The sequence below is a fragment of the Lepisosteus oculatus genome, chromosome 4, assembly GCF_040954835.1.
Source record: "Lepisosteus oculatus isolate fLepOcu1 chromosome 4, fLepOcu1.hap2, whole genome shotgun sequence".
Lineage (NCBI taxonomy): Eukaryota > Metazoa > Chordata > Actinopteri > Semionotiformes > Lepisosteidae > Lepisosteus > Lepisosteus oculatus.
Genome location: NC_090699.1, coordinates 29005360 through 29019466, shown reverse-complemented (window position 1 = coordinate 29019466; position 14107 = coordinate 29005360). Strand labels below are relative to the sequence as shown.

At 45.8% G+C, this 14107-nt stretch overlaps 1 protein-coding gene across 1 annotated transcript in view; it reads left to right on the top strand.

Moving 5' to 3' along the window:
- cdh23 (cadherin-related 23) overlaps nt 1–13573 on the top strand; it is a 198507-nt gene extending 184934 nt beyond the window's left edge. The window contains exons 47-68 of the mRNA XM_069189026.1: nt 7–123; nt 343–567; nt 956–1125; nt 1606–1743; nt 1956–2075; nt 3239–3416; nt 3642–3853; nt 3951–4145; nt 4521–4634; nt 4785–4914; nt 5265–5528; nt 5854–6015; nt 6297–6553; nt 6851–6948; nt 7127–7247; nt 8033–8112; nt 8621–8661; nt 9047–9107; nt 9326–9455; nt 9835–9957; nt 10307–10417; nt 12023–13573. Of these exons, the coding sequence (XP_069045127.1) occupies nt 7–123; nt 343–567; nt 956–1125; nt 1606–1743; nt 1956–2075; nt 3239–3416; nt 3642–3853; nt 3951–4145; nt 4521–4634; nt 4785–4914; nt 5265–5528; nt 5854–6015; nt 6297–6553; nt 6851–6948; nt 7127–7247; nt 8033–8112; nt 8621–8661; nt 9047–9107; nt 9326–9455; nt 9835–9957; nt 10307–10417; nt 12023–12352 (3377 nt within the window). The 3' untranslated portion in view covers nt 12353–13573. The remainder of the gene's footprint in view (nt 1–6; nt 124–342; nt 568–955; nt 1126–1605; nt 1744–1955; nt 2076–3238; nt 3417–3641; nt 3854–3950; nt 4146–4520; nt 4635–4784; nt 4915–5264; nt 5529–5853; nt 6016–6296; nt 6554–6850; nt 6949–7126; nt 7248–8032; nt 8113–8620; nt 8662–9046; nt 9108–9325; nt 9456–9834; nt 9958–10306; nt 10418–12022) is intronic.
- Nucleotides 13574–14107: the final 534 nt, after the last annotated feature.

Here is a 14107-nt window from a genome sequence, read left to right as displayed (position 1 = left end):
TTTCAGGTGCAGTATTTGTAAGAAGCCCTTTGAACCGCGAGCTGGTGGCCAGTTTCGAGATTACCATCTCTGTGCATGACAACGCCAGTGACGTTATTGACCAGTCAGTCAGTATGCCCAATGGTGAGCCACTACTGACCCTCCCTCTCAATAACTGCACCCTCTGTTTCTAAGTACCCCTTAATGCCAACTCACCCCCATCACAGACTTCAGAAATCCCTTCTTCCTGAGCTCCCCTCTTCATTTTTCACTGTCTCCTTCTGACTCCCTCCCTCCTCCCTCTCTCCTTTCCCACCCTCACCATTTTGCTCTCAACCATCCTCTTTCTTTCTCTGCCTGCAGCAAAGCTCACAGTCAACGTCCTGGATGTCAATGACAATGCACCCCGGTTCAGGCCCTTCGGTGTGTCCAACTTCTCCGAGCAGATCCTGGAGGGAGCCCAGCCCGGCACCACACTGCTGTCTGTCACTGCTGTGGACCCAGACAAAGGCCCCAATGGCCAGGTCACCTACCAGCTTCTGCACCTGCCCCATGGGGGTTACGTGCGTCTCGAGGACCCCTCTGCAGGTCAGGCCGCCCACATGCACACTTCACTCTGCCCCTGTACTCTAAGTGATGCTTCTTCTGCAACCTTCCTAAACTCTTATTATAACTTCAACCCTAACCCCAGCCCCTAACCTCACCCACATTCTTTCTCTAGATCTAACCCTCTTTTTGGCTTTAAATCTAACATTAACCCCTGAAACCACAATATCTGTCTCAAACCCTAACGTTAAAGCTAAGAGTCTAAACTTTAACTTCTAAACTTCAACATGACATGACTTGACCTTAATCATGACCATAGACGGGAAATGATTTTAATGTTAGTTTTCCACTGGGCTGAAATGATCTGACAGTGCTGAAGCATATGCCACACTACTGTAGGTCACAAAGTGAACCTGTGTGTGTCCTGCAGGTAAGATCATTGCAAATCGCACCGTGGACTTTGAGCAGGTGCAGTGGCTGAACTTCACAGTGCGGGCTCAGGATCAGGGCGCCCCTCCACGCTTTGCTGAGCTGCCTGTCTTCCTGCGCATCATGGACATCAATGACAACAACCCTGTCTTCAGCCAGCCTTCGTATCAGGTACTCTTCTACTTGAACTCTGCTGTCCTTCCTTTGATCTTTTGGCTGAGTCTCAGTTCAACCCCTGCAGCCCATTCCCTGTCTCCCCCTTCCTTGCCCTTCCCTAAGACAAACACAATCCTCTCTGGAGACACCACTTCAGTGTGAAGTATCCAGCTCCATCACTAAATGGAACATCAACAGCTAGTGAGCTGGACTAATCTATATCAGGGAAGAAGCTTTCACATACCATTCATTGTATGATTTTTGGATTCATACACGGTAATCAAATTTAATTTAAATATACACATTAAACCCTTTCCCTCAGCACTGTCATAGCCTGACCAAAATTCCAAAAAACACACAACTTTTTTTCCCAATTTCATGCAAGGGATTTCCTTGTCTTTGGGGAGCGAACATGTTGTGGTTGTTGTACAGTCTATGAGTGTGGGGATGTGTGCTAAGCCCTCTTGACCTGGGTCTCTGTGTGCCTGTCCATAGAAGCCGGTGTTCGAGGATGTGGCACTGGGGACCGTGATTATACGTGTCAGTGCGACAGACGCTGACTCGGGACTGTTTGCTGTGATCGAGTACAGGCTGGTGGATGGCGAAGGGCGCTTTGGGATCAACCCCTCCACGGTGAGACCACACTGACAGTCCTTTTCAACATTTACTATATTCTGTTTGTGTAGCAATCTTGTGCTTTTGGCATTGTTTCCATTGACATTTTGCCTCGTTGCTGTCACTACGCTCTCCAAAGGCTTTGCTAAATTCGGCTATGATCATGCCATGATTGTACATAATACATGCCCGTAAAGGCTGTGCAGTACTTTCTTGTCTTTGTACTTTAGGGAGATATCTATGTCCTGTCCCCTCTGGACCGGGAGACAAAGGACCATTACACTCTGACCGCAGTAGCCCGGGACAACCCTGGAGGCAGCACCAACAACCGCCGTGAGAATTCTGTCCAGGTCCGACACCCTGCTGAACACACAAGTGCCATAAACACACAGTCACACACTGACACATATGCAAGAGCCCAAGGAAGGCGCATTTCTTGGATCAATTTCAGTGTCAGTTTCAATACCATGACCGGATAGCTTGGTCCAGAAACACAAGATCTTTTCTAAAAGGAAGTGCCTCTTATTTTCATTTCTAAATTCACAAGATATCAATTTTTACTTCCATTCACTGTGAATCAGGAAGTGCAGCACTTTTAATAAAGACCCCTGTGGTCGGTGCTACTACTTGCTTAACCACACTTTGAGGTTTGTGCTCTTATCAGTAATTCGGTTTTGAGCACATTTCCCATTCCTCCTCATACATGCTTTATCTTGTTTATGCAGATTTCCATTTGGCAATTGCTGTTTTGTTTCATCAAGAGTCTTCTCAGAACCTGAATATACTGTAGATACTCTTGTACTCTTAACAATATTCTCTCAAGTTAGCTATTCTTATCCACTGCTAGTATAAAAAAAAGTTATTTAAAGAAGGCATATTTCCATATAGATCATTTTCTAATGTTTTCCTACCTTTTCATGTAATAGAAATAAAGATGATGTGTCCATTATTTGTATTTAAATGGTTTAGCATTCTCCTCCTTTTTTGTGAATAGGTTGTAAATGACAATCCTAAGCTTTTAGGCTATCCTAAATAAAACTTTATAGAATGAGTACCCATTTGGCACATTGCACACAAAAGGGCTGCAGAACAGCAAAATTAAAGAAGATGAAACCTTCATATCACACATTATATACTGAAGTCTTGAGGTTAGGAACATGAGGGTACTGTTGCCATTTATACAAGCAAGATACCAGCTTATAGTGTGAATCTTCCAGTAGCACTGGATGAAATAGTGATCCAAGGACCTGGTGTTCCTTAATTTCACTGTCCTGCAGCCCATCTGTCTGCGATTTTCTAAAATGTTTCACAAATTGCTAGGTGAATATGCATTCAGTTAAGTTAGAGTTTTTAAGGTTAGGCCTACATGCTTAAGGTTATCACTAATGGGGTCTTACATTTACAAAATTCCAACCTGCAGGTAGGATCTTGGTCACTATTGTGTGAGTTTAGCACGGAGGCACTCGGAGAAGTGTAATATTTTGGGTCTCACCCCAGGATGTGTGTGTTGCAGGTGCTGGTCACGGTGCTAGACGTGAATGATTTCCGTCCACGTTTTGCAGAGCGTGTGTATAGCACCAGCGTGTTCGAGAACGAGCCAGGAGGCACCTCCATCATCACTATGTCTGCCACTGACCTTGATGAGGGAGAGAATGGCATATTGAGCTACACGCTTCAAGGACCTGGAGCAGGTATCTACCTACCTGTCTGTCGGCCACCTTAGCTGTGCCCCTGCCAATCTACATATCTGTGTGTCTGACTGTTATTCCAGTGTCATGGGCAACCTGTACCTCAAGATTGCAGCAACCTTAGTACTGTAGTTTACTGCCTCACTGTGGCACAAATATATATTATTGAAGCTGAATTGCTTTGCAGTTTGGTCCAGGTGCCTGTTACTCAATGTCCTATTTATGCAGAGGCGTTCTCTATGGAGCTGGATTCTGGACTGGTACGCTCCAAGCGGCTACTCCAGTCCTTTGAGAGGTTCAACTTGACTGTGGTAGCCACAGACCGTGGCCGCCCACCACTCTGGGGTACAACTGCATTGCACATATCCGTCATTGACGTCAATGACAACCGCCCTGTCTTCGTCCGGCCACCCAATGGGACCATCATGCACATCCTGGAGGTGAGGACACCCCCCCTTCTGTGTCTTTGTGTGTGTGAGACTGTCTCACTGCCTGACTGCAGCAGCTCTCTGCCTGTGTGTTTCTGTGACCCCCCAGGAACAGCCTCCAGGGTTGGTAGTGTATGAGGTGTTTGCAACAGACAGTGATGAGGGCGTGAACGGAGAGGTACGCTACAGCTTCCTGCAGACAGGCGCAGGGAATCGAGACTGGGAGAACTTCCACATAGACGCAGAGACAGGGGTCATCACTACTGCAGTCAGACTGGACCGAGAGAAACATGCCCTGCATAGCGTAAGTCCACGGCTCTGCCTGTCTTCCAGCCTCTTTGTTTCCTTATCTATCTGTGTCTTCTTGTCTGTCTATGCACATCGTCTTTTCTGCCTGGCGACATCCCTCCACATACAGAAAACATTGACTCAATTTACATTTGCAAAGGTATGAGCTGTAAAAAAGTGTATTTTGTTTGGGACACAGTTTGACTTTCTGCATAGATATTAGGTGAATACAGTCGTTCAATGTCTCCGTCACTTGGTTACTGGGGTCTCAGTCTTCTTTCCATACTAAATTCCAGTGTCACTGTGTGATTAACGACAAGTCCGAGTAAGTCACAGAATATCTGTGGGTGTCAGTTTCTCTGTGTCAGACTCAGTGTCTGTTTTTCTCCAGCTTATCGTCGTGGCCTATGACCTGGGCCAACCAGTACCATACGAGACCACGCAGCCCCTGCAGGTGGCGCTATCTGACATCGATGACAATGAACCAGTCTTCCTCAAGCCGCCGGTGAGACAGCATCTTAAGCCCAGCATAACTATTACCCTTACCTAATAATATACAGCTTACAGAGTGGTGCAGAACAACTCACAGTTTATCATTGATTCTTGAGTGGTCAGTAGATTATTCTGTCTAACAGTGTCTGTGTCTTCCTGCCAGAGGGGCAGCTTGCCATATCAGTCACTGTGGGTGCCAGAGCACTCTCTTCCTGGCACGGTGGTGGGGAATGTCACAGGTGCGGTGGATGCTGACGAGGGTTCAAATGCTGTGGTCTACTACTTCATTGCAGGTCAGTAAGAGAGAGGAAGAGGAAGAGGGTAGAAGGCAGGAGGGATCAACGAGAAAAGCATGAATGGGAAGTTAAGGGACAAAGGATCAAAGGTTGAAAGACAGAGAGGGTGAGCAGAAAAGAGTGTTAATGGGTAATGCACTTAACATTGGCTTCAGCACTAATTAATTACACAAATTAAAGAAAGGAAAAGAGAAAGAGATTGAGGAGGAAAGGGATGGACAAATAGGTAAGGAGAAGATAGACCAAAAAAGGAGCAAGAAGTAGAGAGGGGTTAACAGCAGAAATACATTAATGAAGTGAATCAAGTAGTGTGTGGCTATGCCAACAGTTCTGGTTCTATCTAACAGGGGGCAACAATAAAGGTATATTTCAGCTGAGCCCAGAGGGAGTACTGCGTGTGACTCAGGATCTAGACCGTGAGGAGACACCTGTGTACCCCATTATCGTCAAGGCCTCCAGTAACCGAAACTGGATGCCTTCCCAGGGTCAGAGGTCATCCCGTGCACGTGCGCTCAACCCCAACCTTGACCCCACACTGCAGGAGGTCAGAGTTTACCTAGAAGACATCAATGACCAGCCTCCCCGCTTTACCAAGCCAGAGTATACTGCAGGTAAAGAGGATAGCTCACTGTGCAGTGTCTCTGTGTCTACACTGACTTATCTTGAGTGTCTTGTATAGACAAACATAATGAGAAAAAAAATACAATTCAAATTATATCCTTTTCTGCTTCATAAGCAGAAAACATTCAATGACCCAGATTGTTTTGCACATTGCGTCTCTGTGACTTACTTTTTCTTGGTCTCTTCTTCTGTCTCACTATGAGTCTGCCAGCTATTTGTCATATTATGTTCCCAGTATCTCCCCCTACTGTATAATGTATTCTCATGTCACTTTGTGGAAGGATCTGTTATGGGGTTACTGTGTCTGTCTTATAGGTGTGGCAGCGGACGCGAAAGTGGGTTCTGACCTTATCCGGGTGCAGGCAGTGGACAATGACATTGGGAATAATAGCCTGGTGCTGTACCACATCCTGTCCATCCGCTACGTCAAACTGCAGTCCAACGACTCCCATGATGTTGGCAATGTCTTCATTATTGGTGAGTGGACGTTCTATCTATGTCAGTCTAACTCTCCTCCACCTGCACTTTCTGCTCCTCTTGGCCTCCCTACTATTCTTCAGTCTCCTCCTGCATGTCCACTTTTTGGCTCTTTCCTCTTCTTTTCTGTCCTCCATGGATTTCAAGAGGTCCTGCTTTGATTGCTAATAGCACAGGCTTACTTTATGGAGAATGAGCAGATGTCAGAAAATAGTTTCCCCTTGTGCAGGATTTCCTTCCCTAAGTCTCTCTGTCTCACTGCTGCTCTCCGCCTCTCTCAGGTGAGACAGATGGTATCATTCGGACCTTTGACCTGTTTACGGCGTACAGTCCTGGGTATTTTGTGGTGGACGTTCTGGCCAGTGACCTGGCAGGCCACACTGACATCGCCACTATTGGTATCTACATCCTGAGGGATGACCAGCGCGTCAAGATTGTCATCAATGAGATTCCAGACCGCGTGCGGCAGTTCCAGGAGGAATTTGTCAGCCTGCTGTCCAACATTACCGGGGCTATTGTCAATACGGATGATGTGCAGGTCTGTGTACAACCAGTCTCACTGACTTCTCTCTTGCTGTTGATTTCACACCCTCATTCTCACTCTTCAACACATTTCCTTTCTTACTCATTATCCATCATCACTCGGGTTACAGACTACACTGTTGACTTACAAATTGTTCTGTCTCCATTCGTCAAATAGCCTGGGGTTTCATATTGTCTATCTCTATCCACAGAGCGAATGAAACAATGATTCAATCACCTTCTCTTTTTTTTTACTCCCATAACTCCCCTACTCTTACCCTCCTCCTCCTTCTCCGTCTCCCTTTCTCTGCAGTTCCATGTGGATAAGAAGGGCCGTGTGAACTTTGCACAGACTGATGTTCTTATCCATGTTGTTAACAAACAGACCAACCGGATCCTTGATGTGGAGAGGTGAGAGGTCACTGTTCTCTAGAACAATTTTTCCTCGGCTGAAATAGATACATGTAATCACATACAGTAACAAGAACACCTTTCAAAGGCAGCCCTTAATCTCAGGGGGTCTGCTGATGTTACCGTCTTGGCTGGTTTGGCTCCTTCCCTCATCCCCACCACTTCTGCTGATTGTCAGGGTGATCCAGATGATTGATGAGAACAAGGAGCAGCTGCGAAATCTGTTCCGGAATTACAATGTGCTGGACGTGCAGCCCGCTGTGACTGGCAGGGCACCTGATGACCTCACCACTCTGCAGGTGACCCAGGGTGTCTGTGGAGCTTTGTGCATATTGTCAGGACTCAGTGAAACCTTTGTGAAATGTGTTATTGCAAAAACAAAAGGAAAGTTACAAGCAAGAAGAGGCCAATCTTCCGTTTGCTTGCCAGTTGCTAATTGATCTAGGGATCTCGTCATGATAAAAGCAGGTTATCAACTTCAATAATGTGGCTGGGCAGCATCTCACAGCTCACACAAAATTCTTCTGTTCTCAGTTGTGAATGCGCTTCCTCTTGGTTTCAATTTGCCTCCTTTGGTTGGCTGTTGATACAGGAATTAAGTGTAGGAGACAATGCTGCACTCCTGCACTGGTTTTCAATACATTCTATGCTGTGTTGCTGTGCTTTCACAGTAGTTAGCTCTGTGGTTTATTTGGGTACATTCTGCACTGTTCAAAAGAACTTGTAGTGTACCAAAAAAGAATGAAAGAATGGTGAAAACAGGAGCACAGAATAGTGTATGAATGTGTAGTACATTGATGTCAAATGTAGAAAGTGTTGAATTCTGTGCAGGTAGTAAATTCAGGTAAAGAGTTGGAAGTCCTCTTAAGACTAGTAATAATATTGGTATGTATATGAAACTATTATGTTTCTGCATATGGTCTTGATGATGTTTACTTATGTGACACAATCTTCAGGTTTTTCCCCTCAGAGATGCTGATTTTAAAAGTACTTATAATCTGTTATTGCTCCGGGGCTGGAGGTTCCAGAAGCTGACCTGTGATCAGCCAGGGCATGAGCATCACTGTCTGTTCCCTTTTGACAGATGGCCATCATCATCCTGGCTGTGCTGCTCTTCCTTGCTGCCATGCTGTTCATCTTCATGAACTGGTACTACAGGACTGTGTAAGTCATAGCTAATTTTATTACAGGTGCTAGTGCATAGTGTGCTGAACTGAACATATTACAGCAAATGTTGCACAGGGCTTCATAATCTGAAACATCCAGCTACCCCTATTACTCCTACCCTTTTATTTTCTCCTTTGTCAAAAGAATTGCAATAAACAAAGCATGGCAGAAAAAAGGAGGTTGTGTTTTACAAAGACACTACCACACTGTAGAACTTGCAATTTTTTGGGGGTAGCAATGGTTCTTATCACATTCAATCACTAGATGTAGATTAAAATACTGATTGCGTAATTATAGCTATATTACTTTTGGACTATTCCAGTAGCTCAGTTGCTCAACATCCATAAAGGGAAGTACATTCAGCTCCTATTGAACAGCATGACCTTTAATCACAGTGTGTGTTTTTGATTTTATTTCTTCTTTGCAGCAGAAACACGCAAACACAGTCCTATGCAATGCTTAGTTAAGCAACCTAACCATAATGTATCTGTGTCTTACTCTGCAGACACAAGAGAAAGCTGAAGGCCATAGTAGCAGGATCGACAGGTAGGTGAAGAGTTACAGTCTCTGTTAGAGCTGTGAAGCTCTGATCCGGAAACAAGCACAGTTGACTTACTGCCAAGTATGAAGATGAATCAGAACATCAGAGTATAGTTTGTCATGACAGCATCTGAGTTTCAGTGTCGAAGCAAATACTCACTGACTCCCACTCCATTTCTCCACCACCTTTCCTCTGCCTCCTCTCACCTCCTCCCACGTCTTCTCACTTCCTCTGACATGTCCTCTCCTCCTCTCCTACCACCTCCCCCACCTCTCACCTCCTCTCCCCCTCTCGGCTCCGTCTCCACTCCCTTCCCCTCCCCTGTTTTTTTACCATTCCTTCTGCTCCTTTCCTCTTCTCCTCTGTCCTCTCCTTTCTTTTTGTCCCCAGGTAACCAGGGCTTCATGGACATCCTGGACATGCCCAACACCAACAAGTACTCCTTTGAAGGGTAGGTTAGCACTCTTAAGGTGACAGCAACTGTGAGGCAGCCCAGACAGTTTTACACTAACAGAGAAGTCAAAACTTCTCTGTTAGTGAAAAACTTGACTCACAGGACTGGGCAGATGCACCTGATTTTTAAACGACTGCGCTGCGGGGACACTGTGTGTTTGAAGCTATGTGTTCTGGTGGGATAAGCACGTGTGAGATGGTGTTGTTTTGTGTCAGGGCGAACCCAGTGTGGCTGGACCCGTTTTGCCGAAATCTGGAGCTGGCAGCGCAGGCAGAGCACCAGGACGACCTGCCTGAGAACCTGAGTGACATCACTGACCTTTGGAACAGCCCTGCCAGGACACACGTGAGATGCTTTGTTCTGTTCTGGCGGCACAGTTTACCAAGTTGTCATTCTTTCCCCACACATCACTATCAAGATACAGGGCAGAAACTCTGGATCATGAAGAGTGTTTCTATCTTGAAATCATGACTGTATCAGCTTGGTAACTGGGTTTTACTCACAAGGTGAAGAATCCCATCACCCCCTGGGGCTGCAATTGACAAGCAGCTTATTGCCCCACAGGAGAACATAAATACCGAGCCAATTACACTACAGGGGGGAGTTCATCCAGGCCAGACTGTGAATGCGTGTCGATGGATTTAGCACCCCTCCTCTTTCAATTACTAGGATGATGTGTGGTTAATTGCCTCTCTCACTTGTATTTGTCCCTAACCCACTCCAGGGGACATTTGGCCGAGAGCCACAGGCCTCCAAGCCTGAAGATGACCGCTACCTGCGAGCTGCCATCCAGGAGTACGACAACATTGCCAAGCTAGGCCAGATCATGAGAGAGGGGCCCATCAAGGTGAGCATACCTGCTGCGGCAAGCCTGGCAAAAGCCACTCTTTTAAAATAATAATAAAGTCTATAGATTATTATTTGGAAAGTCTCTTAATAGTTGCCTGGAATTGTTAAAAATGAAACAAGAGTGACCTGTGAGCCATTTCTAACACAGCATTTTCAAAAATATGTATTTTTGAGTTGATGAGAATTTCACCCTGAAGCACGTAAGCAACGAGTGTGGCTGCAGGCTGGCAGGTGGCTGAGGCTTACCAGTGTCGTGCAGTGTCCAGTCTGTGCAGTTCTCCGGGCCACTGTGAGAGCAGTGCCAGCCTGTTTGTCTCTCAGTGTTAATGTGCTGGCTGTCCTGCCAGGGCTCTCTGCTGAAAGTGGTTCTGGACGACTATCTGAGGCTGAAAAAACTGTTTGCAGCACGACTGGTCACGAAATCCACCAGCAACGGAGACCAGTCTTCTGTCACTGAGGTGGGAGAAGAGTAATTCAGCCTCCCTATAGAGTGATGTCACTCTGTAATAACTCTGTACTGTCTCACTCTCTGGACTTCCTTACAGAGAGCTGCCCTGTCTTACTCTCTGGACTCCCTTACAGAGAGCTGCCCTGTCTTACTCTCTGGACTCCCTTACAGAGAACTGCCCTGTCTCACTCTCTGGACTCCCTTACAGAGAACTGCCCTGTCTCACTCTCTGGACTCCCTTACAGAGAACTGCCCTGTCTCACTCTCTGGACTCCCTTACAGAGAGCTGCCCTGTCTCACTCTCAGGACTCCCTTACAGAGAGCTGCCCTGTCTCACTCTCTGGACTTCCTTACAGAGGGCTGCCCTGTCTCACTCTCTGGACTCCCTTACAGAAGGCTGTCTCACTTACTCTCTTAGGTGCCTTACTCTCTACATCTCTACTTGTTTTCAGAGTGTTGTACTCACTTTGTACACTCTAGGCAAAGATACTTCTTCAGGTTAGCACATTAAAAAATCAACTTGAGTTTCAAATTCACAAACCCTTTCTTGAGAACAGTGATAATACTCATTCTGGTTAGCCCATCTTAGATCATCCACTTTACTTCAAAATTTTGTCAGGGTAGTTGCATGTGGGCAGGATTAGTTGAGTTCAATTACATATAGTTATAAGGGACAAGTAGTTCAGGTGGGTAGCTGCATCAGCATGTGTAGTCTGCAAAGGAACAAGTAATAGGTTTATTCCATACCGAAAAGAGAAGAGAGAAAACAACGTTTCGGCTGTGATGTTTTCCTCAGCTGTGAGGCTTCACAGCCGAAGCAGTTTTCTCTCTTCTCTTTTCAGTATGGAATAGACCTATTACTTGTTCCTTATAAGGGAGTGCACAAAGAGAAATTCTTTGCATTGTGCAGAGTAGAATTTGCTCCATTTCCATAGTGCATTGCATTCTTTGCGTGACAGATTCATAACATATATGTCAATTATATTGTATTGTTGTAATGCATTAGAAAAGAGTTTCCTTCCAGATCTGACATCGCCAGGAGATCAGGCTGTCATACATTGTACTGCCTCTATAACAGCAATATACTTCTTGTAGTGATAAAAGTTAATCACCTTATTTCAGTAAGGTTTAACTAATGCACAGTATAATTTTAACATACAAATATAAATTAATAGGATATGGCTTCCATTTCATGACAATATTATTCAGTCTGCAGACAGCACTCAGTGCAGTACTACTGCTGCACCTACCCCTGCTGGTAAGATTGATAACAAGAACATTAGTGCCCTCTTGTGGCCAATGAGACTTATGACAGTAAGTGGTGTAGAAGGTAAATAGCTTTAATTATAAGAGTAGAAAACCTTTTCAGAAATAGGCTATCTATTAGGGCATCTACGTTATAATACAAAATCTGATACTTTACAGTAAAAGAGCATAGTACTGTTTCTATTTCTGTCGCTATTTTCTCAATCGCTGTACGTGTACAATATCTGTTAAACTTTCTCCTGTGTTCTTTCTATACCAAGATCCACAGTGCGTAGTCTAATGGCCTATCCTTTTATTCTCTCTTTCATGTCCCTGCCCCTGTGGGACCCTGGTTACTTCCTGCTTTCAGCTGATCCAGAGTGACCTGGATGATGATGATGAGGACCAGGGGTCAGGAGGCCGCGGGACCCTCCGTTTCAAGCACAAGCACCCAGTGGAGCTGCGTGGGCCAGAGGGCATCCATGCTGTGCACGGGAGCACAGGCACTCTGCTGACCTCTGACCTCAACAGCTTGCCTGAGGATGACCAGCGTGCCCTGGGCCGCTCCTTGGAAGCCCTGCATGGCGAGGCGGGCCCCTATAGTGACCGCAACGCACGTACCGAGTCCGCCAAGTCCACGCCACTGCACAAGAACAGAGAGACCATCATGGAAAGCCCACTGGAGATCACAGAGCTATGACTAGCCGAGGCCTCGCTGGTTTGAGTGCCACAGCCCCCCCTACTGCCCTCTCTCCTCTTTTCTTACCCCCGAGTCTCTTCCCTGGGGTATGGAGGAAGAGTAGTAGCCTCCACAGAAGGTATTAACGAGAGAGGGGCAGTGAGGGGGACACTGTGGCGTGTGTGCGGTCCGAAGTTACACAGTTCAAGGTTGGCATGGTCCACAAACTGCCCTTTCCTTCCTCAGCGCTGTGCATTTCATCAGTCAAAGACCTGTGGGAACAGACCTCCTGACTGAAGTAGAAGCTGTTTTCAGAAAGCAGCACTATGAGTTTCTGAGAGCAACAAACTGCCGAGCTCTTGCTCTGCAACCATGTCTCCTGGAGGCTCTAGCTGTCATTCGATCAAGCAGCTGGCTCAATGAATGGGTCCTGTCATTACCAGGTTCCTTCCAGGCCGATCATTATGGACTGTATATGTTCAGTTTTTCATGGTCCAACCTTCATCTCCAGCACAAATCCATTGAGAGCACACCAAATGAGAGAAGGTTTAATAGAGAGACCTGGTCCAAGTCAACATGAAGTGTGGCAGGGTTTCAGTCCCATTGGCTGGAAAACCTTAAAGATTGACTTCAGAATCACTATCCGTAGATGTGGGTCAATCCATCCTTAAAAAGAATAGATTACAAGGTCACAAATCCCAGAATATACCCAGAGAGGACAATATGTGGAAAGCACTTCCTAGACCTTTTATGGAGGCCAATGCTCCACAATCTGTGAAAGTGGCCTCTGACCCTGTGTGGAGGAAAATGAGAAGTCCTGACAGAAACTTTCATGTTAAAAATGAACATTAAGCTACCAGGCTTGTTCCTCAGACACAACTGCACCATTGGCTCTCAAGGAGAAAAGGGAAGGACTGGGGCAAAAGGAAGACATTAGAAGTCCACCTGAAGACAAGTGAACCAGGTTGACGTGCTTCTGACCGCACACACAATCAAACCAGCAACAGGCCACAACTACAGTTGTTTTGTTCAATTTAAGACTCTGAAAATTGAATATGGACAGAAAGGTATTCATGGCCTTTCTACATCACTGTGAGGGGGGAACCCACACCATTCTACCCTTCTCAAGCTTAGGGCAACAGATCTGTGGTCATGGGGTCATATGGACTGTTACAATGACCCTGCCTCTGACCAAATCAGAAGTACTCCTCCCATCCAAACAGGCTCAGGCCAGAATGCAGTTTTTTTTGTTTAAAAAATTAAGTGATCTTTGGTGAAATGGTGAATCGGATCATTATATCTCCTCAGAAGACATGAGACAAGAGTTCCACAGAGGTTTGGCATACATCTAGATATTAAAGACACCCTAACACTTGCCCAGACAGGCCACAGCTTATATCAAAGCTGTTTCAAGAAACAGCTGGATGAGATCCTGGGATCATTCAGCTATTATTAACTACCAAATGGGCTGGATGGGCTGAATAGCCTCCTTGTTTTTAATTGTTCTTAAGTTCTAATAATGGGGCTGAGCTGGGAGATGCAGTCCTGGCATTGGGATTACTCAGCATGGGGCAATTTAAACAGACTGACTGCTGCCTGCATCAGTGGACAGTCTCTGCTCAACTCCAAGACTAACAAAAGAGGGAGTTGTCCATAGAATGAGCACTGCCACTACCTGAGGACATCTTTTCTTAGTTATGTTTCAATATTTTTTGATGAAATGCTGATTTACCAAAAGTGAGTGCAAGTGGATGAACAAAACTGTCTTTTTTTTTT